The 26,429-nt window shown below is 45.4% G+C and overlaps 2 protein-coding genes across 3 annotated transcripts; one reads left to right on the top strand and one right to left on the bottom strand.

Moving 5' to 3' along the window:
- The first annotated feature begins 6,232 nt into the window (after positions 1-6,232).
- On the top strand, positions 6,233-16,916 carry LOC124148041. The gene is made up of 4 exons (XM_046518973.2): positions 6,233-6,367; positions 10,144-10,270; positions 11,923-12,024; positions 16,763-16,916. Exons 1-4 carry the CDS (start codon positions 6,281-6,283, stop codon positions 16,897-16,899), a joined length of 453 nt encoding a protein of 150 aa, XP_046374929.2. The 5' UTR covers positions 6,233-6,280; the 3' UTR covers positions 16,900-16,916.
- A 39-nt stretch (positions 16,917-16,955) lies between these two features.
- On the bottom strand, positions 16,956-25,940 carry LOC124148040 (peptidoglycan-recognition protein SC2-like). Of its 2 annotated transcripts, XM_046518971.2 has the most exons (6): positions 25,807-25,940; positions 23,880-24,126; positions 23,322-23,397; positions 22,242-22,436; positions 21,624-21,737; positions 16,956-18,359 (listed from the first exon to the last, which is right to left on the bottom strand). In XM_046518971.2, exons 2-6 carry the CDS (start codon positions 24,105-24,107, stop codon positions 18,160-18,162), a joined length of 813 nt encoding a protein of 270 aa, XP_046374927.2. In that variant the 5' UTR covers positions 24,108-24,126; positions 25,807-25,940; the 3' UTR covers positions 16,956-18,159. The 2 variants fall into 2 exon arrangements, with proteins under 2 accessions (XP_046374927.2, XP_046374928.2); XM_046518972.2 differs by lacking the exon at positions 23,322-23,397 and having other exon boundaries at positions 23,876-24,126.
- Positions 25,941-26,429: the final 489 nt, after the last annotated feature.

The following is a 26,429-nucleotide window of genomic DNA, read 5'->3' as shown; positions in this document are numbered from 1 at the left end:
AGCTATGCAAACCCCTTCGCTTTTTTGTGTACAGATACTCCGTTCTGACCTTTACATGATAACAGATAAAGCTCAACTAGCTGATTTTCCAATCTATTTTGCAGCAACATTCTATTCTAAAACTCATTAACCGACAAACCTAGGTGTTTGTCCATTGGAGAATAAAGTATATTGGTGCAAGACCATTTAAAAACAAAATCAGAAAAGTCATGTTTATCAATTACAAGGACAATTTTCGTCTTTCTAGAATGTTTAGCTAGTTTCAATTTTGTAAATCAATTTGTAAACATTTTCTGCGGTGAGTGGTCGCCAGGTGCAATGTACATTTTGTTTTCCACTCGGATACCACATAAAAGAATTAATCTCATTCATTGATAAAACAGAGCATAAAGTGTTGGTTATAATACTCATCCTTGTTTTTCACCAGAGATCACACTAAACCATTCAGTGAAGCAATAATCATAATGTATAGCAATGAGAAAATATGTAAGATATCCTAAATATAATGTTCGCTTGTTGTGTGACGCCGCACCCAGCAATACATGACGATAGTCTGCATATAATCAAGTCTGGACCACACAATCCAGTGATCGATATCATGAGCATCGTTTCACGCAATTGGGATTAGACAAGCATAGCATGTGCTACTGATGACTAATACACACCCGGATCTTCTTGGCTCTTTTGCCTTGTAAACTTCCTCATAAATAGAAATTCTCACAATGTGCCAAAGAATATTTCTGCTCTCTAATGATCTGGAATGAGTGATAGGTTGTGCTTTAAATTCTTTTCATAAAAATACTCAAGCAATATGTCCTGGTAATGATTGGAGGATTTATACCTGTTTCCTGTTATATGCCTGTCAAACTGAAAGTCTGCTGTTTTTGAAATAAACTTATTCCCCACTGAGAAACACCTGCTATTTCTTTGTTCTTTTGAAGAAGTAGGAATTTAATGGATGAAGGATGACACAAAGTCAGCAAAGTGACACATTGTAATCACCCGATAGCTATTAGCAGGCACAGAAGACTAGTCTAGTTCCCCAAAGGTGTGTGTGTGCGTGTTGTGTACGTTTTGTGTGTGTGTTGTGTGTGTGAGTGTGTGTGCGTGTGAGTGCATGTTGTGTGTGTTGTGTGTGTGTGCGTGCGTGTGTGTGTGTGTGTGTGTGTGTGTGTGTGTGTGTGTGTGTGTGTGTGTGTGTGTGTGTGTGTGTGTGTGTGTGTGTGTGTGTGTGTGTGTGTGTGAGTGAAAGTGTGTGTGTGAAAGTGTGTGTGTCTGTGTGTGTGTGTGTGTGTGTGTCGGGGGAGGGGGGGGTCATACATATTTACATGTTTTTGTATCATCTCATCTTCATCGTGCTAAAGAATTCCAATCATCACGGAAGCTTTATTGTGATAATTATAAGCAACACAAGAATCCTGTTCAACACTTTATTTCATTGATACTATATGTATTCTACTCCATCATCGCAGTTAAAACCAGATGCATGGTGGTAGGCAAGATACATGGCTGTACAAGCTGAACTGCTTGTTCTTAGGAAACAAACGATTATTATTTTGCAGGTGTTTTCACTTTGCCCATTATCTTCATTGAAGAGGCGTGTTCATTGAGTCATATAGTCACATTCTGTACACCTTCACACGGGTAATTTTCTTTCGCATAGCTAAAGTAATGTAATTGCATACAAGACTCATTTCGTTCACTGAACATCGTCCACATTTAAAATAAATTAATTGATTCATCAAGTTATCTGTTTAATTTGTTGACGGGTGGTATCGGTCGCCCTCTAATATCCCTGTCAAGATGACCTCCACAAATGTTCCATGGGGTTCATACCACGAGAACACGAAGGCCATGGCAATACAGGCATGTTCATAGTGTTGATCAGGAAGTCCCGCGTCGGCCTTGCAGTATGTCGTCTACCGTTAAACAATAAAACAACTTACAGTCAACACACGGCAAGTTTTGTTTGCCGACATTCTGATTCCATCTTGCACTGGGAGCATCGCAACAGTGAGTGAGGGAGTGAGTATGGTTTAACGCCGCTTTAAACAATATTCCAGTTATATCGCGGCGTGACAGCTTGATGTGGGAGGAAAGCCCGAAGTGATGCAAGTCTCAGACGTTTACCACTTCGGTGAAACCCACGAGCACGGGTATGGTGCTGGCAAACCTAGAAACATAATCGGGGCGAATCGGGATTCGAACCCACAATCATAGGTTTCTGGCGTGCCCAAGGGACGCAATTCTGCACAGCGAATTGTGGCGCCTTAGACGACTGGACCACCCGTGCCCCCTCATCGCAACAGACATAGTTGTGTCAGTGATATATGCTCCTCAAAACAAGTAAGGGATCATAAAATGTAAATGTTAGGATCGTTCGTGAGAGTAAAGATCAGCTTGGACTTGGTTGATGTCTATCATCGTATCCCCATTGCGTCGGTCTATGGTCATGATATGTGTCAGTCCAGTGAATTGACTGGTTCCAATAACGATAATTTACAGACTTCCGTTCTATAGCTAGAGTGAGTGAGTGAGTTGGGTTTAACGCCGCCTTAACAGTCTATAACTAGAATGTTGCTAAGAGCGGCGTTAAACAACAAACAACAAACAAGGAAACCTTTCTGAGGAGGTTTTTATGCCCCGCCTCGAAGTGGAGCGGGGGATATAGGAACGGTGTTCGCCCGTCCTCCCGTCCGTCCACCTGGTTATTAATGGGGACAAGTTTTAAAAGTTGACAAATTGAATGAGTATGGGTTTACGCCGCTTTTAGCAATATTCCAGCAATATCACGGCGGGGGACACCAGAAATGGTCATCACATATTGTACCTGTGTGGGGAATCGAACGCGGGTTTCCGACATGACAAGCAAACGCTTTAACCACTAGGCCACCCGACCGCCCTTCTACATCAGAGTCCTACATATCCTAAAGGAGAGACAGGCACAGAGGTGGCTTCAAGTCATGAGAAAATCTGATTTTGAACTCAGTCTATTAGACTATTACAAGCAATCACACACGCACGTGCATGCACGTCACTATATAAGTGGAATAATCTTGTACGCGACATTGAACCCAAAATGCTGTGGAATAGTCCTGGAACAGAAGGATATTAGCTCACGTCACGAGAGTTTTATCGAAGACAAACATCAAATGACAAAATCATGACGTCACTGGAGTTTTATAGTGAGTGAGTATGGTTTTACGCCGCTTTTAGCAATTTCCAGCAATATCACGGCGGGGGACACCAGAAATGGGGTTCACTCATTGTACCCATGTCGGGAATCGAACCCGGGTCTTCGGCGTGACGAGCGAATGCTTTAACCGGTTCACTCCCAAAACTTCTACATGCCAAAACGTCTACATGCCAAAACAGCTACAGAGAGTTGTCATGGCTGATTGAGTTTACCTATTGTTATAATGGTATAGTCTTCCTGTAATTAAGAAGACTCATTAGCTTCTTTACGATGTTGTTTTAGAAAGGCAAGGAAGGGTACTTTGGGAAGATTAAATAGTTACAGATGTACCTTATGAAAACAACTTATTTGGAGATAAAGAAGATTATCTAGGCTAGGCTACCCGACCGCCCCGGAGGTTTATAAGCAAGTTGCTAAGAATGACATAACATTTTAATAACGTCAAGTCCAATAGGGACTGTGGATGTATACTCAGATTTATATAAAACGTACCTCATTAGATTCCATTTCCTCTTGTACCAACCGCGGTTTGAAAGTTCTAGGAAACTGTAAGTACATGTACGTATGTCTGTGAGACTGGTTATGACGTCATCGGCCAATCAAGTATGAGTTTTTATATCCGCTTGCGTTATAGGAGAGCCCTGAGGCAAATGAGGAAAGGGATGTCGACAAACAATATGTATTTGATGGAAGATCCGGGTCACTGCGCGTTCCAGGTCAAGGGTATAATTTTGCTTTAGGAAAAAGCTATTTTGTTTATTTAACAATTGCGAAATCTTCCAAATATTTGATTTCTTCATTTATCGTCTGATCCAAATGTATGATTATATAGCACTAAAATGGACTATTACGTTTGGCCTAGGTGTATTTGTTTAATTAAGGATTGCCACAGTCAATGCTTACATTTTAATTCGACAACGAAATCATGAAACCAGAAGCCTGCATCTGTAACCTGGCACATGTAACCCCGCACCTGAAGCCTGCATCTGTAACCTGGCACATGTAGCCCCGCACCTGTAGCCTGCATCTGTAATCTGGCACATGAAGCCCGCACCCGTAGCCTGCATCTGTAACCGGGCAGATGTAGCCCCGCACCTGTAGCCTGCATCTGCAACCTGGCACATGTAGCCCCGCACCTGTAGCCTGCATCTGTAACCGGGCAGATGTAGCCCCGCACCTGTAGCCTGCATCTATAACCGGGCAGATGTGACCCCGCACCTGAAGCCTGCATCTGTAACCTGGCACATGTAACCCCGCACCTGTAGCCTGCATCTGTAACCTGGCACATGTAGCCCCGCACCTGTAGCCTGCATCTGCAACCTGGCACATGTAGCCCCGCACCTGTAGCCTGCATCTGTAACCTGGCACATGTAGCCCCGCACCTGTAGCCTGCATCTGTAACCTGACACCTTTAACCCCGCACCTGTAGCCTGCATCTGTAACTTGGCATATGTTGGCCCACACCTGAAGCCTGCATCTGTAGCTAGGCACATGTAATCCCGCATCTGAAGCCTGCATCTGTAACTAGGCACATGTAAATAATAGCGTCTGGACCAGACAGACCTGGGCCACGCCCATCCGTTAAGGGAAGACGGACCACCAAAGTCACAGAGTCTGACCAAATACCCATTAAGTCTTCATTTACTGCCAGCATTGGCCACACTGTATCTCCTCTCAACCAGATGGTATTCTATATAGCCTCAATAAGTCATGTTTCAACATATTTTGAGGGTAATTAAACTTTATTAAAAATAATAAGTATTGATTATGAAGGGACTAACTATTGTCGCACACATTAGAACAAGTTGCTATTTGGGTTTATGTCAAAAGTCATAATGTTCAAGGTGCATGTCTACATGTAATTGGTGACCGACGTGTTTGGTTACAAACACGAGGTTACAGGTGCGGGGCTACATATGCCTAGTTACAGATGCAGGCTTCAGATGCGGGATTACATGTGCAGGCAGCAGGTGCAGGGCTACATGTGCCTTGTAACAGATGCAGACTAGAGTTTCGGAGCTACATGTGCCAAGTTACAGGTGCGGGGTTACATGTGCCTAGTTACAAATGCAGTCTACAGGTGCGGGGTTACATGTGCCTAGTAACAAATGCAGTCTACAGGTGCGGGGTTACATGTGCCTAGTTACAAATGCAGTCTACAGGTGCGGGGTTACATGTGCCTAGTTACAAATGCAGTCTACAGGTGCGGGGTTACATGTGCCTAGTTACAAATGCAGTCTACAGGGGCGGGATTATATGTGCCTAGTTACAAATGCAGTCTACAGGTGCGGGATTATATGTGCCTAGTTACAAATGCAGTCTACATGTGCGGGGTTACATGTGCCTAGTTACAAATGCAGTCTACAGGTGCGGGGTTACATGTGCCTAGTTACAGATGCAATCTACAGGTGCGAGGTTACATGTGCTTAGTTACAGATGCAGTTTACAGGTGCGGGGAAACATGTGCCAAGGTATCGGTACAGGCTACAGGTGCGGGGTTACATGTGCGTGGTTACAAATGCACGCTACAGGTGCGGGGCTACAAGTGCAGGGCTACAGGTAAAGGCTACAGGTGCGGAGCAAATCAGGTGCCAAGTTACAGTTGCAGCCTACATGTGCGGGGCTACACGTCAAAGGTCACAGGTACAGGCCACAGGTGCGGGACTACACGTCCAATGTTACATATACAGGTTAAAGGTGCGGGACTGCATGTGCCAGGTTACAGATGCAGGCTTCAGGTACGGGGCTGCATGTGTCTGGTTACAGGTACAGGCTACAGGTGCTGGGCTTATCAGGTGCCAGGTTCCAGATGCAGGCTACGGGTGCTGGGTAACAAGTGCAGGGTTTAAGATACAGGGATGTTGGTGTAAGGCTACAGATAAGGAACTCAAGATTGAGAGGTGAAATGCTTGGTACGGGCGCGGCAGTCAGGATGATGGTTACAGGTGAGACCATGGATCACGACAGGCCAGGCTGTTTGTTTACGTCCAACGTTCTAGGTAATGTTTGCCTAGGAACATCACTTGATTTGCCGATGCGACGTTTTCTGTGTCAGATCCGGGAGTGAGTGTATAAAGCAGCTGGATGCGCCTAAGTGGCAAGCTGTTGCTAGCGACAGTCATAGCGCTCGTGTCAACAATGAAAGGTCTGATCTGTCTACTAGCAGCAATCGTAAGTGTTTCAGTTGATTTACAAAACGCCAGTGTGTGTGTATGTATTGTAATAAGTTGAAGACATGGTGTAGTGATTTTATTATTTTTAATAGAAGTGGCTATGTTATCCGTTATATAAAGAAATATGGTGGATGTTGTAATTCTATCAAGCAGTATGGTGGATGTTGTAATTATATCAAGCAGTTTGGTTGGGGTTGTAATTCTATCAATCAGTATGGGCGGTGGTTGTAATTCTATCAATCAGTATGGGCGGTGGTTGTAATTCTATCAAGCAGTATGGGCGGTGGTTGTAATTCTATCAAGCAGTATGGTGGAGGCTGTAATGCTATCAAACAGTATGGGCGGTGGTTGTTATTCTATCAAGCAGTATGGTGGGGATTGTAATTCTATCAAGCAGTATGGTGGAGGTTGTCATTCTATCAAGCAGTATGGTGGAGGTTGTAATTCTATCAAACAGTATGGGCGGTGGTTGTTATTCTATCAAGCAGTATGGTGGAGGTTGTAATTCTATCAATCAGTATGGGCGGTGGTTGTAATTCTATCAAGCAGTATGGGCGGTGGTTGTAATTCTATCAAGCAGTATGGTGGAGGCTGTAATTCTATCAAACAGTATGGGCGGTGGTTGTTATTCTATCAAGCAGTATGGTGGGGATTGTAATTCTATCAAACAGTATGGGCGGTGGTTGTAATTCTATCAAGCAGTATGGGCGGTGGTTGTAATTCTATCAAGCAGTATGGTGGAGGCTGTAATTCTATCAAACAGTATGGGCGGTGGTTGTTATTCTATCAAGCAGTATGGTGGAGGTTGTAATTCTATCAAACAGTATGGGCGGTGGTTGTTATTCTATCAAGCAGTATGGTGGAGGCTGTAATTCTATCAAACAGTATGGGCGGTGGTTGTTATTCTATCAAGCAGTATGGAAGGGGGTTGTTATTCTATCAAGCAGTATAGGCGGTGGTTGTAATTCTATCAAGCAGCACGGGTGGTGATTGTCTTTATGGTGGCAATAGTAGTAGTAGTCGTAGAAGTAGTAGTGGTAGTATAAATAGTAGTTGTAGTACTAGTAGTAGTAGTTGTTGTTGTAGTATTAGTGGTAGTAGTAGTAGTAGTAGTTGTTGTTGTAGTAGTAGTAGTGGTAGTATTAATGGTAGTTGTAGTACGTACTAGTTGTTGTAGTAGTTGTGGTAGTATAAATAGTAATAGTAGTAGTAGTAGTGGTAGTATAACTAGTAGTAGTAGTAGTGGTATTATAAATAGTAGTAGTAGTATTAGTGGTGGTATAAATAGTAGTAGTAGTAGTAGTAGTAGTAGTAGTAGTAGTAGTAGTAGTAGTAGTGGTAGTATTAATGGTAGTTGTAGTACGTACTAGTTGTTGTAGTAGTTGTGGTAGTATAAATAGTTGTAGTAGTAGTTGTAGTAGTAGTAGTAGTAGTAGTAGTAGTAGTAGTAGTAGTAGTAGTATAAATAGTAGTAGTAGTGGTAGTAGTATAAATAGTAGTAGTAGTGGTAGTAGTAACAGGACATTAAATTATGATTATCCATCGTGCCATAGGTCATATTAGACATAAATAGGGGTCTCAATATAAACAAAACACGTAAGATGTAAGTCTGGAATAGGTAGGGCACAGCCATAGGCTGATGTTCCTGTCGACCGATGTACATGCGTCAACTCTATGTGAATCAGGTAGTTAAATTACATAGATTACTCACTGGTTTACACACTAAACTGGTAATGTAGCCGAGGAGCTGTGCGAGTTACGTGACCCGCGTCAGCTGTCACCTATCGTTGTTTGTGCCCTGGGCTACTGTACAGCATTGACGGGAGAGAAGGACATATATTTACTCGCGTGAGCAAAGTACGGGTTCAAGGCCGACAATGAGGTCATGGTGGGAATTGTAAAACCTGAGGGGGGGGGGGGGGGGGGGAAATGGGGGGGGGGGGGATATGTCATACGTAAGTATTACGGAGGGCCGATTGCATTCGTGACCAACTCGTGTCATTCCGAGGCAGGTCAAAGGGGCGAGTGGTGACGAATGAAGCCGAATGGCGACTGACGCCTCTCCTGAAAGATTCCATATCGGCGTATGAACAGAACGACATGTATTTCAATGACCAACGATAACTCGCTTTCTGTTTGCGTTCAATGGTATTGCGTATGCGAAGCAGTGAGACTCGCTTATTGCAGTTGTAAAATTAATCCTCTTCGCAAAATAAAACGGATATTAAAAGTATTCTGTTTGTAATATAACCTGACTTTCCAAATCACTTTCCAAATTTCCGAAAAATGATTCAATTAGATGTGAAAAAAGGTTGGTTGGTTGGTTGTTTAACGCCGCTCTCAGCAATATTCCTGATATATGACGGCTGTCTATAAATAATGGAGAATGGACCAGGCCATCCATTGATAAATATCATGAGCATCGATCCACGCAAATGGGATCGATGACATGCATCAACAAAAGGAGCAAGTTATGTGCATATCCTCCTATTAACTATACATGTATGGTTTAAGAATTGTAGTCGTGATCTTGATGCTCAGCTGTTCAAAAGGAAAACAGTATTTGTTTATTTCAGCTGCAATAAGCCCGAATAAAGCCATATCTATTTGTCAATACACATAATATTTGATATATGGTATCGAGTTTTGATATTTCAATCTCTTTAATTGGTAACATTCAGTTTAAATTAAATAAAATGCATGCCAGCGCTCATTGCTCATTTTAATAGAATATTTTTTTGTTTTACGTTGTTTGGGATGAGAATCGGTAGACGCTCACATTGTATTTTGGCGGTGATTAGTCGTCAGGAATGTAGTGCCATTTAATCCCCGATTCCTTGCCTAGCCCATCAGTGAAGCTTGACCACTGTCGCCACTGGATGGCTATATATTATTATCACTGACTTTTGCTATCACCTCTGTATTTTTGTATTGATACTGACCACTACCATCATATTATATACTGCCATTGAATATTGTACAACCACTCTATTGTGTACTGCCATTGTAGTTCATGTGCAATAATTGTATTGATTTGTAGACTTGGTAAATTTTGTAATGCATTTGTTAATTGTATACCGTTGGTTGGTTGTTTGTTAGTTTCACACTAAATTCTTTAACGTTCTTGGATTAACATATTGTTTCTACAATCGAGAGACGAAAAAAATTAACCTGCAAAATTTCCACGAGTCGTCTGCTAGCAATAAATTAACGTATCTACATGCTCCAGGAATCAGTCATTAGACATGTAACAGAGTTGGAACACAATGCTAAGAGCCGTTACGTGTGTAGGATAAATTTAACCAACGTCTTGCGTTTAATAGTTACTTACCAGAAACAAATACCGATTTCCAAAATATTCTGTTAATAGTGTACCATAAGAGTGAGTGAGTGAGTTGGGTTTAATGCCGCTTTTAACAGTATTCCAGTTATATCGCGGCGTGTCAGCTTAATGTGGGAGGAAAGCCCGAAGTGATGCAGGTCTCTGACGTTTACCACTGCGCTGAAACCCACGAGCACGGGTATGGTGCTGACAAACCTAGAAACATAATCGGGGCGAACCGGTACCGTTGCAGTAAACACAAGCACATCAGAGGGGCGGTTGGGTAGCCTGGTGGTAACTGTGTTCGCTCGCCACGCCGAAAACCCGGGTTCGAATCGCTGCATGAATACAATATTTCCAGCCAATGCTCGTTACGTCCAATCCTGATATTCCTAGAATATTGATGATATTGTTGCTGATTTTATATATTAAATATCAATTTTAATCACCAGGTGGCTGCCGAGAGTGTAAGACTATACTCACGCCAAACTACATGCAGTACGTCACGTGACTGTAGTTCCGGCACGTGCTGCAGAGGTGCCAACAACATACTCCTGGACCGTGCATGGAGCTTTCAAAGTACGTGTTGCTGGTATTCCTTGAGGTGATACTTCTCTTAAAATAAACACGAGTATAATTTTTCTTCTAAAGTAAATCCTATTGTGTCTGCGTGGTATTCATTTCGTTGAATATGTTATACGCAGTGACGCTCTACAAAATATCCCTCTGTACATGTCCCTGGGATGTACTGTATAACGTTGCCCTGTCCCGGGGATATTCTATAGAAAGTCCCTCTGTCCCTGTGTTGTAGGCTCAAACGACTCCCCCTAAATTCTACTCTCGTGATTGAGTGAGGGAGGGAGGGAGTGGGGTTTAAAACGCCGCTTGTAACAGTATTCCAGTTATATCACGACGTGTCAGCTTAATGTGGGAGGAAAGCCCGAAGTGATGCAGGTCTCTGACGTTTATCATTTCGGTGAAACCCACGAGCACGGGTATGGTGCTGACAAGCCTAGAAATGTAATCGGGGCGAACCGGGATTCGAACCCGCAATCATAGGTTTCTGGCTTGCCCAAGGGACGCAAGGCTCAGCTTACTGCCCCACTATAAATTCCCTTTTATTGAAAAGAATGTCTCTCGCAAGGAATGTATTTTACTCTTGAACACAATCTACATAACACACATTGCAAAGAAAATGTAGAAAATGTAAAATCAAACGACAATTGTAACTTGTATTTAAATGAGATCAAACCTTAGCTTTTTGTAGCCAGGTGAGTGAGTCACCACGGGCGCTGATAAACGAGAACTATTTTAAGAATCTCTTTTTGAAGTTCATGTTTACCAGCGAGAGATATTTTACGTCCGTTTTCTAAAGTTTATAGAACGTGGGTTTCAGATCCCGGTTTATGAGACAGGTAAAGCACTATCCCCCGGGATAGGTGAGTGAGTGAGTTAAAGTTTAACGTCACATCGGCAATATTTCAACCATATCGTGACGAAACATAATTTGACATTAACAATATATATTACACTGTATAACATTCTGCCGATGAAGATCAGAATAATAACTAGAATATCACATATTTGCGTAAAAATAGTTTGAGAACATGTAAAAATAGATAACTAACTAATTATTCAACAACACATTATAAAAACGGGCTATAGATCGCCACCAACTGAAGGTAGCTCACCATGCTAGGGTCCATGGGGACCTACAGTACTTTTGCTACTTCATGGACCCAAGCCGGTTTTACATCATACCCTCAGCTTTTGGCGATTATTGAAACATTTAGCCAAAGTTAAACTAACATATATACTACGAATAAAAACGTGGCAGAAATATTTATACTTTGAAAGACGTGGTCTTACATACCCTCTCAGGGGGACATCGGGATGGGTTAACAATGAAGTCAAGACAAACCCACGGCATCATGACCCTCGTGGTTGTCCCTCTCCCTCATGTTTGGATTGTCAACCAAATCCTCAGGAGCGTTTTTTTATCCTTGACTTTGCATCTTCTGTTTTGTCTGGAACGGCGCTGAAGTCTCATGTTTCAAAAGACGTGTAACGAGGAGATGCGAAGTGAGATGTATTTGTCTGCCCTCCTCACTGACTTCTCTACAGTACAAACTTAAGACCAACCTCGAGTGGCGTGATTGTGTGTGTGATTAATTAATTTTCGTATGTGATGGAACTTTGTGTATGTGATGAAAGCTTAACTGTTCTTGCAGATGATCTCTTCCTTGGTCAACCAGGCAATGGCAATGGTAGGTGTAAGCCAGGCCCAGCCAAGCTGAAGGAAGTGTGCAGCGGAGGCTGCCCGTGTGCAATAGGTGAGTCAGTGTGAGTCAGTGTGAGTCGATGTGAGTGAATAATGGCGACCAGTCACAGCTGTACCATGGCGACCTGTACTCAGCAATATCACAGCTGTGTCACGGCGACCTGTACTCAGCAATATCACAGCTGTACCACGGCGACATGTAGTCAGCAATATCACAGCTCTGTCACGGCGGCGACCTGTACTCAGCAATATCACAGCTGTGTCACGGCGGCGACCTGTAGTCAGCAATATCACAGCTCTGTCACGGCGACCTGTACTCAGCAATATCACAGCTGTACCACGTCGACCTGGAGTCAGCAATATCACAGCTGTACCACGTCGACCTGGAGTCAGCAATATCACAGCTGTACCATGGCGACCTGTACTCAGCAATATCACAGCTCTGTCACGGCGACCGGTAGTCAGCAATATCACAGCTGTACCACGGCGACATGTAGTCAGCAATATCACAGCTGTACCACGTCGACCTGTACTCAGCAATATCACAGCTGTACCACGGCGACATGTAGTCAGCAATATCACAGCTCTGTCACGGCGACCGGTAGTCAGCAATATCACAGCTGTGTCACGGCGGCGACCTGTACTCAGCAATATCACAGCTGTGTCACGGCGGCGACCTGTAGTCAGCAATATCACAGCTCTGTCACGGCGACCTGTACTCAGCAATATCACAGCTGTACCACGTCGACCTGGAGTCAGCAATATCACAGCTGTACCACGTCGACCTGGAGTCAGCAATATCACAGCTGTACCATGGCGACCTGTACTCAGCAATATCACAGCTCTGTCACGGCGACCGGTAGTCAGCAATATCACAGCTGTACCACGGCGACATGTAGTCAGCAATATCACAGCTGTACCACGTCGACCTGTACTCAGCAATATCACAGCTGTACCACGGCGACATGTAGTCAGCAATATCACAGCTCTGTCACGGCGACCGGTAGTCAGCAATATCACAGCTGTGTCACGGCGGCGACCTGTACTCAGCAATATCACAGCTGTGTCACGGCGGCGACCTGTAGTCAGCAATATCACAGCTCTGTCACGGCGACCTGTACTCAGCAATATCACAGCTGTACCACGTCGACCTGGAGTCAGCAATATCACAGCTGTACCACGTCGACCTGGAGTCAGCAATATCACAGCTGTACCACGTCGACCTGTACTCAGCAATATCACAGCTGTACCACGGCGACATGTAGTCAGCAATATCACAGCTCTGTCACGGCGACCGGTAGTCAGCAATATCACAGCTGTGTCACGGCGGCGACCTGTACTCAGCAATATCACAGCTCTGTCACGGCGACCGGTAGTCAGCAATATCACAGCTGTACCACGGCGACATGTAGTCAGCAATATCACAACTGTACCACGTCGACCTGTACTCAGCAATATCACAGCTGTACCACGGCGACATGTAGTCAGCAATATCACAGCTCTGTCACGGCGACCGGTAGTCAGCAATATCACAGCTGTGTCACGGCGGCGACCTGTACTCAGCAATATCACAGCTGTGTCACGGCGGCGACCTGTAGTCAGCAATATCACAGCTCTGTCACGGCGACCTGTACTCAGCAATATCACAGCTGTACCATGGCGACCTGTACTCAGCAATATCACAGCTCTGTCACGGCGACCGGTAGTCAGCAATATCACAGCTGTACCACGGCGACATGTAGTCAGCAATATCACAGCTGTACCACGGCGACCTGTACTCAGTAATATCACAGCTGTACCACGGCGACCTCTACTCAGCAATATCACAGCTGTGTCACGGCGGCGACCTGTACTCAGCAATATCACAGCTGTGTCACGGCGACCTGTACTCAGCAATATCACAGCTGTGTCACGGCGACCTGTAGTCAGCAATATCACAGCTGTACCACGGCGACCTGTAGTCAGCAATATCACAGCTGTACCACGGCGACCTGTACTCAGCAATATCACAGCTGTGTCACGGCGGCGACCTGTAGTCAGCAATATCACAGCTCTGTCACGGCGACCTGTACTCAGCAATATCACAGCTGTACCACATCGACCTGGAGTCAGCAATATCACAGCTGTACCACGTCGACCTGGAGTCAGCAATATCACAGCTGTACCATGGCGACCTGGACTCAGCAATATCACAGCTGTGTCACGGAGACCCGTACTCAGCAATATCACAGCTGTACCACGTCGACCTGGAGTCAGCAATATCACAGCTGTACCACGTCGACCTGGAGTCAGCAATATCACAGCTGTACCATGGCGACCTGTACTCGGCAATATTACAGCTGTGTCACGGCGACCTGTACTCAGCAATGTCACAGCTGTACCACGTCGACCTGGAGTCAGCAATATCACAGCTCTGTCACGGCGACATGTAGTCAGCAATATCACAGCTGTACCACCGCGGCGACCTGTACTCAGCAATATCACAGCTGTGTCACAGCGACCTGTACTCAGCAATATCACAGCTGTACCACGGCGACCTGTAGTCAGCGATATCACAGCTGTACCACGGCGACCTGTAGTCAGCGATATCACAGCTGTATCACGGCGACATGAGTCAGCGATATCACAGCTGTACCACGGCGACCTGTAGTCAGCGATATCACAGCTGTACCACGGCGACCTGTAGTCAGCAATATCACAGCTATATCACGGCGACCTGTACTCAGCAATATCACAGCTGTACCACGGCGACATGTAGTCAGCAATATCACAGCTGTATCACGGCGACCTGTACTCAGCAATATCACAGCTGTACCACGTCGACCTGTAGTCAGCAATATCACAGCTGTGTCACGGCGACCTGTAGTCAGCAATATCACAGCTGTACCACGGCGACCTGTAGTCAGCAATATCACAGCTGTGTCCGGCGACCTGTACTCAGCAATATCATAGCTGTACCATGGCGACCTGTACTCAGCAATATCACAGCTGTACCACGGCGACCTGTAGTCAGCAATATCACAGCTCTGTCACGGCGACCTGTACTCAGCAACATCACAGCTGTACCACGGCGACCTGTAGTCAGCAATATCACATCTGTGTCACGGCGACCTGTAGTCAGCAATATCACAGCTGTACCACGGCGACCTGCAGTCAGCAATATCACAGCTGTACCACGGCGACCTGTACTCAGCAATATCACAGCTGTACCACGGCGACCTGTAGTCAGCAATATCACAGCTGTGTCACGGCGACCTGTACTCAGCAATATCACAGCTGTACCACGGCGACCTGTAGTCAGCAATATCACAGCTCTGTCACGGCGACCTGTAGTCAGCAATATCACAGCTTTGTCACGGCGACCTGTAGTCAGCAATATCACAGCTGTATCACGGCGACCTGTACTCAGCAATATCACAACTGTACCACGGCGACCTGTACTCAGCAATATCACAGCTGTACCGGGGCGACCTGTACTCAGCAATATCACAGCTGTACCACGGCGACCTGTAGTCAGCAATATCACAGCTGTGTCACGGCGACCTGTACTCAGCAATATCACAGCTGTACCACGGCGACCTGTACTCAGCAATATCACAGCTGTACCACGGCGACCTGTAGTCAGCAATGTCACAGCTGTGTCACGGCGACCTGTAGTCAGCAATATCACAGCTGTACCAGGGCGACCTGTACTCAGCAATATCACAGCTGTACCACGGCGACCTGTAGTCAGCAATGTCACACCTGTGTCACGGCGACCTGCAGTCAGCATTATCACAGCTGTGTCACGGCGACCTGTAGTCAGCAATATCACAGCTGTGTCACGGCGACCTGTAGTCAGCAATATCACAGCTGTACCACGGCGACCTGTACTCAACAATATCACAGCTGTACCACGGCGACCTGTAGTCAGCAATGTCACAGCTGAACCACGGCGACCTGTAGTCAGCATTATCACAGCTGTACCACGGCGACCTGTACTCAACAATATCACAGCTGTACCACGGCGACCTGTACTCAACAATATCACAGCTGTACCGGGGCGACCTGTACTCAGCGATATCACAGCTGTACCACGGCGACCTGTAGTCAGCATTACCACAGCTGTACCGGGGCGGCCTGCAATGAGCAATATTCCAGAAGTATCATGCAGACTTGTATTTGGCAATACTACCAGCTGTACCACTTCGAAAAAAAATTCCGGAGTGACATGTCATAGGAAAGATTATCAATGTTCAATGAGTTTCGAAGGTTTTTGTGATTTTGCTCAAAACAAATGTTTGGTCCTTTGGAGTGAGTGAGTGAGTGAGTTTGGTTTTACGCCGCTTTTAGCAATATTCCAGCAATATCACGGCTGGGGACACCAGAAATGGGCTTCACACTTGGTCCTTTGGAATACCCGTGATGAAACATTGGCCATCAAAGCGGTTGTTTCCTGAGACGTTATAACAAATTGAGTTAGTGAGTGAGTGAGTTGGGTTAAACGCCGCTTTTAACAGTGTTCCAGTCACATCACGGCGTGTCAGCTTAATGTGGGAGGAAAGCCCGTGATGCAGGTCTCAGACGTTACCCACTTCGGTGAAACCCACAAGCACGGGTATGGTGCTGACAAACCTAGAAACATAATCGGGGCGAACCGGGATTCGAACCCACAATCATAGGTTTCTGTCGTGTCCAAGGGACGCAACTCTGCACCGCGAATCGCCACCCGTGCCCCCTATAACAGATTGAAACTATATATATATATGATGCTGGGATATTGTGTTCACGCCTCTGTTCTGTGTTTGCAGGGTTAGCCTGTTACAGACCAGTCACCGGCGTCTGTTGTGCCGCCAGCCGCTGTGAGACACAGGAATATGTCAACCAGATGAACGAGTACTGGAACAACTGCCACCCACCCAAGTGTTTTCTTCCAGTTCGGAAATAAATTAAAAAATAAGGATATTCTGGTGTTCTGCATTATTTGCATTTACATACATGTATTTTATCGTTGTTTTTAGTTTGGGGGTGGCATCATGACAAGGCATGGGGGGTGAAGAAGATATTTCACACCATCAGTAAGAGAGCATGAATACGACCTTGACCTAAAAGGATGTTTCATGGCAACTTCCGGTAGTACAGAGCAACAGGAAGTGATTACTAGTTTCTTGTCGTAAAGGGAAAAAGGAAACTAATTAACGGTTATTAATTTTCGGTTGTGCTCAGCAACAGAAACTATACCTTAGTTTCCGGTGGTGTTGGTCAACCGGAAATGATCACGAAATTTCATAGTGCATGACAATATAATGATTATTATTATAATACATTCATTGCTTCTTTCCTAACTTGTGTGACAAAAGAAAATGATCGCAGAGCGTGAACATGACCTTGACCTTGAAGAATGTTTCCTGGGCATTTTCGTCGTGCACGACAACAGGATGTAACTACCACTTTCCGGTAGTGCAGGACAACAGGACATGATCCCTAGTTACCGGCCGTGCAGGACCAGAGTTAATGGTCATTAGTTTCCAGTCGTGGGGGGCAAAATGAACACCAGTTTCCGGCTGTTCATGTGATCAGGGCAACAGGAAATCATAATACATTCTTGTGGTCGTGCAATTCAAAAGGAAATGATCACTAGTTTCCGGTAGTCCAGGGGCAATATGACTACTAGTTTCTGATCATGCAGGTCAACAGGAAAATATCATTGAGTCTAGGTTCCGGATCGTGCAAGTCACAAAGGGAATAAAAGCTAGTTTCCGGTCGCGTAGGCCAGCAAGAAAAGATCACTCACTTAATTATGCCCCCATTTCACTACACCACGAATATCACGAATCACACCGAATCGGAAATTTGTCATGTTCTTAGATAAATCTCAATCATTTCTTGAAGTTCTTAAATGAATCTTTTTCTTCATTCCCAAACATTCGTACAGTTCGGGGGAGTTCGGCGAGAAAGGTTTTGTTTGTGGAAGGGTCCCCGAATTGCAATTTCGTGGCTGTATTGTAATCCATTCGTAATTAATTCTTATGTTCCGTAACAGCTTCCCAATCGATTCTTATGCATTCTTTGCTATTATGTATAGTGAATTAATCAACCAACAGGATCACTGATGAGGAGGGTTGTGGAAACAGAAATAGTTGTGTATGATTGTCCTTATTCAAAATAATATTATGATTGTCATTTTATTCCTTACGAAATGAACATTTCAATAGTGTGGCCATGTTCTGATGAGGTTGTACAGGGCTGTCCAGGGACAGTCGGTGTTGCCCATGTCGCGGTGGCCTCTGAGGATGTAGCTGCACCGAATCTTGCCCATGTTGACGCCGCAAGCAATGAGGTCCTTGAGGGTGTTGAGGGCCGCACTGTTGGGGACGTGCGTCGTAAAGTTACCAATCATGCAGAAACCTGGAGAAAAATATAAGGAATATCCTGTTTCAGACTCGGGAATCATATCAATATTTCATCAGCAGATGTTGAAGGCTGCGGCCATATATGTTCATAATAAGCTACATCTAATCCACCTGGACACATGCAAGATGGCTCCAACTTGGTTCTCAAAACAATGCTTATGTCGACGTCATTGCAGCGGTAAAAGCTTTGTGAATGTTATGGGAAATGATTTACCCCTATCCAGTTCAGTCACTCCCTGTCCCTGACCAACACTGTTCCTGCCCCGAGTTTGAGCCTCTGTCCCTTCAGTGAGACACGCAGACAAACACTAGTGTAGCCATTGGTGTGAGCCCCTGTCCTATCATTGATTTAACCAGACCATCACTGTTCCTGCCCCGAGTTTGAGCCTCTGTCCCTTCAGTGACACGCAGACAAACACTAGTGTAGCCATTGGTGTGAGCCCCTGTCCTCTCATTGATTTAACCAGACCATCACTGTTCCTGCCCCGAGTTTGAGCCTCTGTCCCTTCAGTGACACGCAGACAAACACTAGTATAGCCATTGTTAAGAACCCCTGTCCTATCATTGATTTAACCAGACCAACACTGTTGTAGCCCCGAGTTTGAGCCTCTGTCCCTTCAGTGACACACGCAGACAAACACTAGTGTAGCCATTGGTGTGAGCCCCTGTCCTATCATTGATTTAACCAGACCAACACTGTTGTAGCCCCACGTTTGAGCCTCTGTCCCTTCAGTGACACACAGACAAACACTAGTATAGCCATTGTTAAGAACCCCTGTCCTATCATTGATTTAACCAGACCAACACTGTTGTAGCCCCGAGTTTGAGCCTCTGTCCCTTCAGTGACACACGCAGACAAACACTAGTGTAGCCATTGGTGTGAGCCCCTGTCCTATCATTGATTTAACCAGACCAACACTGTTGTAGCCCCACGTTTGAGCCTCTGTCCCTTCAGTGACACACAGACAAACACTAGTATAGCCATTGTTAAGAACCCCTGTCCTATCATTGATTTAACCAGGCCAACACTGTTGCTGCCCCGAGTTTGAGCCTCTGTCCCTTCAGTGACACACAGACAAACACTAGTGTAGCCATTGGTAAGAAACCCTGTCCTATCATTGATTTAACCAGACCAACACTGTTGTAGCCCCGCGTTTGAGCCTCTGTCCCTTCAGTGACACGCAGACAAACACTAGTGTAGCCATTGGTAAGAAGCCCTGTCCTATCATTGATTTAACCAGACCAACACTGTTGTAGCCCCGCGTTTGAGCCTCTGTCCCTTCAGTGACACGCAGACAAACACTAGTGTAGCCATTGGTGTGAGCCCCTGTCCTATCATTGATTTAACCAGACCATCACTGTTTCTGCCCCGAGTTTGAGCCTCTGTCCCTTCAGTGACACGCAGACAAACACTAGTATAGCCATTGGTAAGAAGCCCTGTCCTATCATTGATTTAACCAGACCAACACTGTTGTAGCCCCACGTTTGAGCCTCTGTCCCTTCAGTGACACGCAGACAAACACTAGTGTAGCCATTGGTGTGAGCCCCTGTCCTATCATTGATTTAACCAGACCAACACTGTTGTAGCCCCGCGTTTGAGCCTCTGTCCCTTCAGTGACACGCAGACAAACACTAGTGTAGCCATTGGTGTGAGCCCCTGTCCTATCATTGATTTAACCAGACCAACACTGTTTCCGCCCCGAGTTTGAGCCTCTGTCCCTTCAGTGACACGCAGACAAACACTAGTATAGCCATTGGTAAGAAGCCCTGTCCTATCATTGATTTAACCAGACCAACACTGTTGTAGCCCCGCGTTTGAGCCTCTGTCCCTTCAGTGACACACGCAGACAAACACTAGTGTAGCCATTGGTGTGAGCCCCTGTTCTATCATTGATTTAACCAGACCAACACTGTTGTAGCCCCGAGTTTGAGCCTCTGTCCCTTCAGTGACACACAGACAAACACTAGTGTAGCCATTGTTAAGAACCCCTGTCCTATCATTGATTTAACCAGGCCAACACTGTTGCTGCCCCGAGTTTGAGCCTCTGTCCCTTCAGTGACACACAGACAAACACTAGTGTAGCCATTGGTAAGAACCCCTGTCCTATCATTGATTTAACCAGGCCAATGCTGTTGCTGCCCCGAGTTTGAGCCTCTGTCCCTTCAGTGACACACAGACAAACACTAGTGTAGCCATTGTTAAGAACCCCTGTCCTATCATTGATTTAACCAGGCCAACACTGTTGCTGCCCCGAGTTTGAGCCTCTGTCCCTTCAGTGACACACAGACAAACACTAGTGTAGCCATTGTTAAGAACCCCTGTCCTATCATTGATTTAACCAGGCCAACACTGTTGCTGCCCCGAGTTTGAGCCTCTGTCCCTTCAGTGACACACGGACAAACACTAGTATAGCCATTGATGTTAACCCCTGTCCTATTATTGATTTAACCAGGCCATCACTCATGTAGGCCTTGCTGTGAGGCCGTCCCATCACTGTGTTAACCAGACCACCAGTGTTGTAGCCCTGGGTGTGAGCCCGTCCCATCACTGAGTTAACCAGACCATCAGTGTTGTAGCCCTGGGTGTGAGCCCGTCCCATCACTGAGTTAACCAGACCATCAGTGTTGTAGCCTTGGGTGTGAGCCCGTCCCATCACTGAGTTAACCAGACCATCAGTGTTGTAGCCCTGGGTGTGAGCCCGTCCCATCACTGAGTTAACCAGACCATCAGTGTTGTAGCCTTGGGTGTGAGCCCGTCCCATCACTGAGTTAACCAGACCATCAGTGTTGTAGCCTTGGGTGTGAGCCCGTCCCATCACTGAGTTAACCAGACCATCAGTGTTGTAGCCCTGGGTGTGAGCCCGTCCCATCACTGAGTTAACCAGACCAACACTGTTGTAGCCCTGGGTGTGAGCCCGTCCAATTACTGATTTAACCAGACCAACAATGTTGTAGCCCTCACTGTGGCCTGTCCCATCACTGATTTAACTAGACCAACACTGTCATAGCCCTGGGTGTGAGCCCGTCCCACCACTGAGTTAACCAGACCAACACTGTTGTAGCCCTGGGCGTGAGCCCGTCCCATCATTGAGTTAACCAGACCAACACTGTTGTAGCCCCGGGTGTGAGCGCGTCCCATCACTGAGTTAACCAGACCAACACTGTTGTATCCCTGGGTGGGAGCCCGTCCCATCACTGTTGACCAGACCCGCACTGATATAGCCACTGGATGTGAGTCCCTGCCTTATCCATGACTTACCCAAACTGTCACTGTCGTATCCCCGGGTGTAAGCTGGTTCCCTGTCCCAGCCTCGACCCTCGTAGACGTTGCCGTCCTCGCCGATGAGGAAGTTGAAGCCGATGTCGGTCCAGCCTGAGGGATAATCACAGGTAGTACAGTTTGGTCATAACCGACACAAACAGTTAATCTCTGACTATACATTAATATACTTCTGAACGTTTGATTGCACAATAAAACTCGTGACAACATAAAAAATAGTGTGTGTTTGTTGTTTAACGCATCACTCAGCAATATTCCAGCTATATTGCTGAGTGTAAATAATCGAGTCTGGACCAGACAATCCAGTGATTAATACCATGAGCATCGATCCACGCAAACGGTGACATGAATCAATCAAGTCAGCGAGCCTGACCACCCGATCCCGTTAGTCGCCTCTTACGACAAGCATGGGTTGCTGAAGACCAATTCTACCCAGGATCTTCACGGGTCGAAAAACAGTGAATGGGTTGATATGTACTGGTAGAGTTGTTCATGTACATATCGACCTGTGTAACTCAATCACCAACATACCCTATAACCATCACCAACCCACTCACTCACTCACTCACTCACTCACTCACTCGCTCACTCACTCACCGTTGGTGTCCATATGGTAGTTCTGATAGCTCCTGACAATGGCGGAGCAGGAGCTTTGACCGGAGCAGGTCCTACTCTCTCCATGATGAATAAATGCGTATCTCGCAGCCGCGGTAAGATTGGTGATAGAACTTGGAGATCTAGCACCCCACTCTTCTCTGCTAATAATGCGGGGACAGTCAAAGCTGGTACTACCTGTAAAGAGTTGACCTCTAGTTTGTATGCCAGGAGGGTTGACTTAAACTTGCCAAGAGGGATGCCTTCAAATGTTCCATATATGTCGAGCAATATTTCAGCAGCTTCCCGAGGTAAGGGAGTTAACTGACTTTAAAAGTCCAGTTTCCATCCTTGCCGAACAAGGCTGGAATTACTGGGCTCGATCGTAGCGCCACCAGTGGCTATCGCCAGTTATGTCCCTTCTAAGCCTATCTTATGGACCAATCAGATTCCGCCTCTCGTATCACTTGCATTTGTTTCAAATAAAATGGCGGCGCCCAGTCAGGACGATCTGATCAATAATCAAGATCTATATTGTGATAAAACGGGTCTTAGATCCCGAAGTGCATCAAATCACTTGAGCAGCTTTATTAAAAACATGAAAAGATTTGGAAAATGTATGCAGACAACGAGTTGGTGGTGCACATGCTTTGCAAATACTGCAATCGACCGAAATCTGCACGACAGTTAACAAACCGGATTTCGATTTCGTTGCGCGATTTTGATTGGACTATACATAGACTCGTTAGTCCAGCCAAAATTTAACTCAATAATTCCAGCCTAGTTCGACAAGGATGGAAACTGGACTGTTATAGTCAGTTAACTCTCTTGCCTTGGGAAGATGTATTTCAGCAGCTTCAGCCTTTGGTGTCTACATTTCAAAATTTTCTGAGCATACATTTTCTTGCTGAAAAGTCACATTTCACCTGCTTTCAAACACTGGTCTATTTCGGCATGTAACGAATACTTTTGAGATGAGTTTCTACTTCATTTGCGATGTACCACCAATGACCTACGTAGATTGAGGATGTATAACTGGTAACTTAATGGATAGACATGAAGGTTTGTGACGTGAGGTTTTACCTGTGGTGCCGGAAGCATCGGACTGATACCAGCATGGGGTGATATCCACATCGAACTCCGAGACCCAGGAATCTCTCTGCAACAGGTATGACATTAAATTATCTTAAAGACATAAAGTTAACTTACTCCACGAAGAATTATCTGGACATGATAAAATCTCAGACTGTTGTTGAGACAAAGGGAGATCACTACCGAAACTTTTACATTGCAATGATTGAAATTTAAACACATTTTGGAGGATTCAGGCAATCTTGAGGTAGTTAGTGAAATGGGGTTCAAGGCCGTTTTGAAAAGAACTCCATTCATATCACGGAATGCCAGCGTTTGGTGTGAGACTAGCCCTATGTCTTAGACGTCTACCAATTTAGTGAAATGCACCAGCACAGGCTGGACCCAGACATACAAAACATCAATCAGAGCTGGTATTTAGTTTGAACCTGGACCTGCGGACCTTCAATTACACATTCCACCGTTTAGTAAAAAAAAACGCTTTATCCAACTGTTTGTGTCTGATTGATGCATTATACACAAATGTATTCATTATAGACACGTACCCACCCTGCCGTTGAAATTGACATGCAACCAGGTCGATGTCCGATCGCCTTCAAAGGGGATACAGAGTCCTCCCCAAAGGTTGCCAAGAATCGGATGCCTCCTTCCCGGACCGGTCCGGATTGGTGGAGAACTGTATCTGCTACTAGAGCATACACACGGTGCTTCAAAATCAGTTGTTGCCTCACGAACAGATGTTGCCAAGAAGGCAAGGAAGATCAGAAGGAGCACCATATTTATTCTGGGAACCTCTCTGCAATAAAGTCAGCAAATGACCACTGTGTTTCTACTTGTGATACGTAATGATTAGATGACTACCTCTCAAGGTTGGTGACGCCATATACACTGTACATATATGTACTGTCAGGTGATATTTATACTAGCATACCCATTATGACAGAACAACAACGTTACGAAACAAGTCCTTTCAAACCCTTGAGGAATACTCAGCTAATAATAAATTTCAATTGAAAAAAATATCCTTGTGACTCTACTAGACAATTCAACATATGTGCCCCTTGTTCCACATTTGTTCATCCAAACAAATGCTTGTAATCCCAGTCCATAAGATCACAAATAAACAAAACAATGTTTAGCTTTAGCTAAACTAGTCCTGGATAACATGCTAATCAAAGAAATCCACACCATGATCGGCGTGAATATGGATTTAGTTCTCATCTTCTCTCCTACATTGATGTGAGTACGGGTACATTGTGTGAAGCCCACTTCTGGTGTGCACCGCCGTGATTATGCTGAAAAGTGCTATAAACCGCGTAAAACCATACTCACTTACTCATGTCAGTGTATATATGTTGTCAGTGTATATCCAATAGGACAAGGAGCACAACGAGAGTGAACAGGCAATCTTTCATTCTGCTGTACATCATTACTGGAACTGATATGTTTGTTTCTTTGTTGTTTTACACCGCACTCAGCAATATTCCAGCTATATGAAAACGATCTGTAAATAATCGAGTCTGGACCAGACAATCCAGTGATTGACATCGATCCACGCAGTTGGGATCGATGACATGCATCAACCAAGTCAGCGAGCCTCACCACCCCATCTCGTTAGTCGCCTCTTACGACAAGCATGGGTTGCTGAAGACCTATTCTACCCCGAATCTTCGATATGTACACCTTGATTAGAACAGCATGTGTCCATATCAAGCTTGACTCCTGAGAGTCTAGGCCTTCGGTCCTGTCCCACAGAGAGGCACATGTAACATGTGGTGACTCCTGAGAGTCTAGGCCTTCGGTCCTGTCCCACAGAGAGGCACATGTAACATGTGGTGTCTCCTGAGAGTCTAGGCCTTCGGTCCTGTCCCACAGAGAGGCACATGTAACATGTGGTGTCTCCTGAGAGTCTAGGCTTCGGTCCTGTCCCACAGGGAGGCACATGTAACATGTGGTGTCTCCTTAGAGTCTAGGCTTCGGTCCTGTCCCACAGAGAGGCACATGTAACATGTGGTGTCTCCTGAGAGTCTAGGCTTCGGTCCTGTCCCACAGGGAGGCACATGTAACATGTGGTGTCTCCTGAGAGTCTAGGCTTCGGTCCTGTCCCACAGAGAGGCACATGTAACATGTGGTGTCTCCTGAGAGTCTAGGCTTCGGTCCTGTCCCACAGAGAGGCACATGTAACATGTGGTGTCTCCTGAGAGTCTAGGCTTCGGTCCTGTCCCACAGAGAGGCACATGTAACATGTGGTGTCTCCTGAGGCTTTTATTAGAATATGACTCTGTTCACCCATCAATGAATAATGGGTACCCGATAAGATGACTGTTACCCTTCTAGTGCGTCACATAGGAGGCTCAGAACGAAAATGGTCAATTGACCAGTGTAAAAATATGGTGTAGCATCTACCCAAGTCGGAAGTCGGTCGTTTTATAAACATTATGTTATTATATTAATAATATGCGCCATGGCTACCCACCTGTCTTCGTCATGCGATACGATGGAGTAAGCAGTGGTCCCAGTCTATACTGTGAGAGAGGACAACTCGCACATATATAACCCGTCGGATTTTCACATACCAGAGCATCAGATTGACGTGAATACTGGTGGGTCACATGGCCTATTATCTAGAAAAATGTTTGGCAAAGTGACAGCAAAAGAGGTCAAGGAGCTTATTGTTATTTTCTCAGGGCCCATTGGCAATCTGAAGCACACGCGTGACTCCCAGATGTGGATGTTAGGTAATAATAATTAGCTCTCGTTGAGCAGAACGTGTGGATACATATTTCATGGACATCATAGACACATGCCACTGAGAGGTATAAAGTAACATTTAGGTATTGGTATTAAAGGCCCCTCAGCCCATAGTACAGCGACTGCAAGGCATGTTATCATAGTATTACAAGTAGATGTGGATATAGATGTGATGTTAATGAATTGTCCACGATACAGTGGTGATACAGGGCCAATATGGGATTCCAGAGAGCGAATTTGAAGAAGCAGATTTGGAGAGAGCCAGAGCGTGTTTCAAGAGGGCCAATATAGATTTGAAGAGGACGAGTATGGTGTCGGGTAGCACCGGTGAGTTTTCTTATGAACATG

The sequence above is a fragment of the Haliotis rufescens genome, unplaced genomic scaffold (assembly GCF_023055435.1).
Source record: "Haliotis rufescens isolate VD_foot unplaced genomic scaffold, xgHalRufe1.0.p SCAF_10, whole genome shotgun sequence".
NCBI classification, from domain to species: domain Eukaryota; kingdom Metazoa; phylum Mollusca; class Gastropoda; order Lepetellida; family Haliotidae; genus Haliotis; species Haliotis rufescens.
Note: the sequence above shows the minus strand (reverse complement) of the source record. Positions and strands in the feature narration are given on the sequence as shown.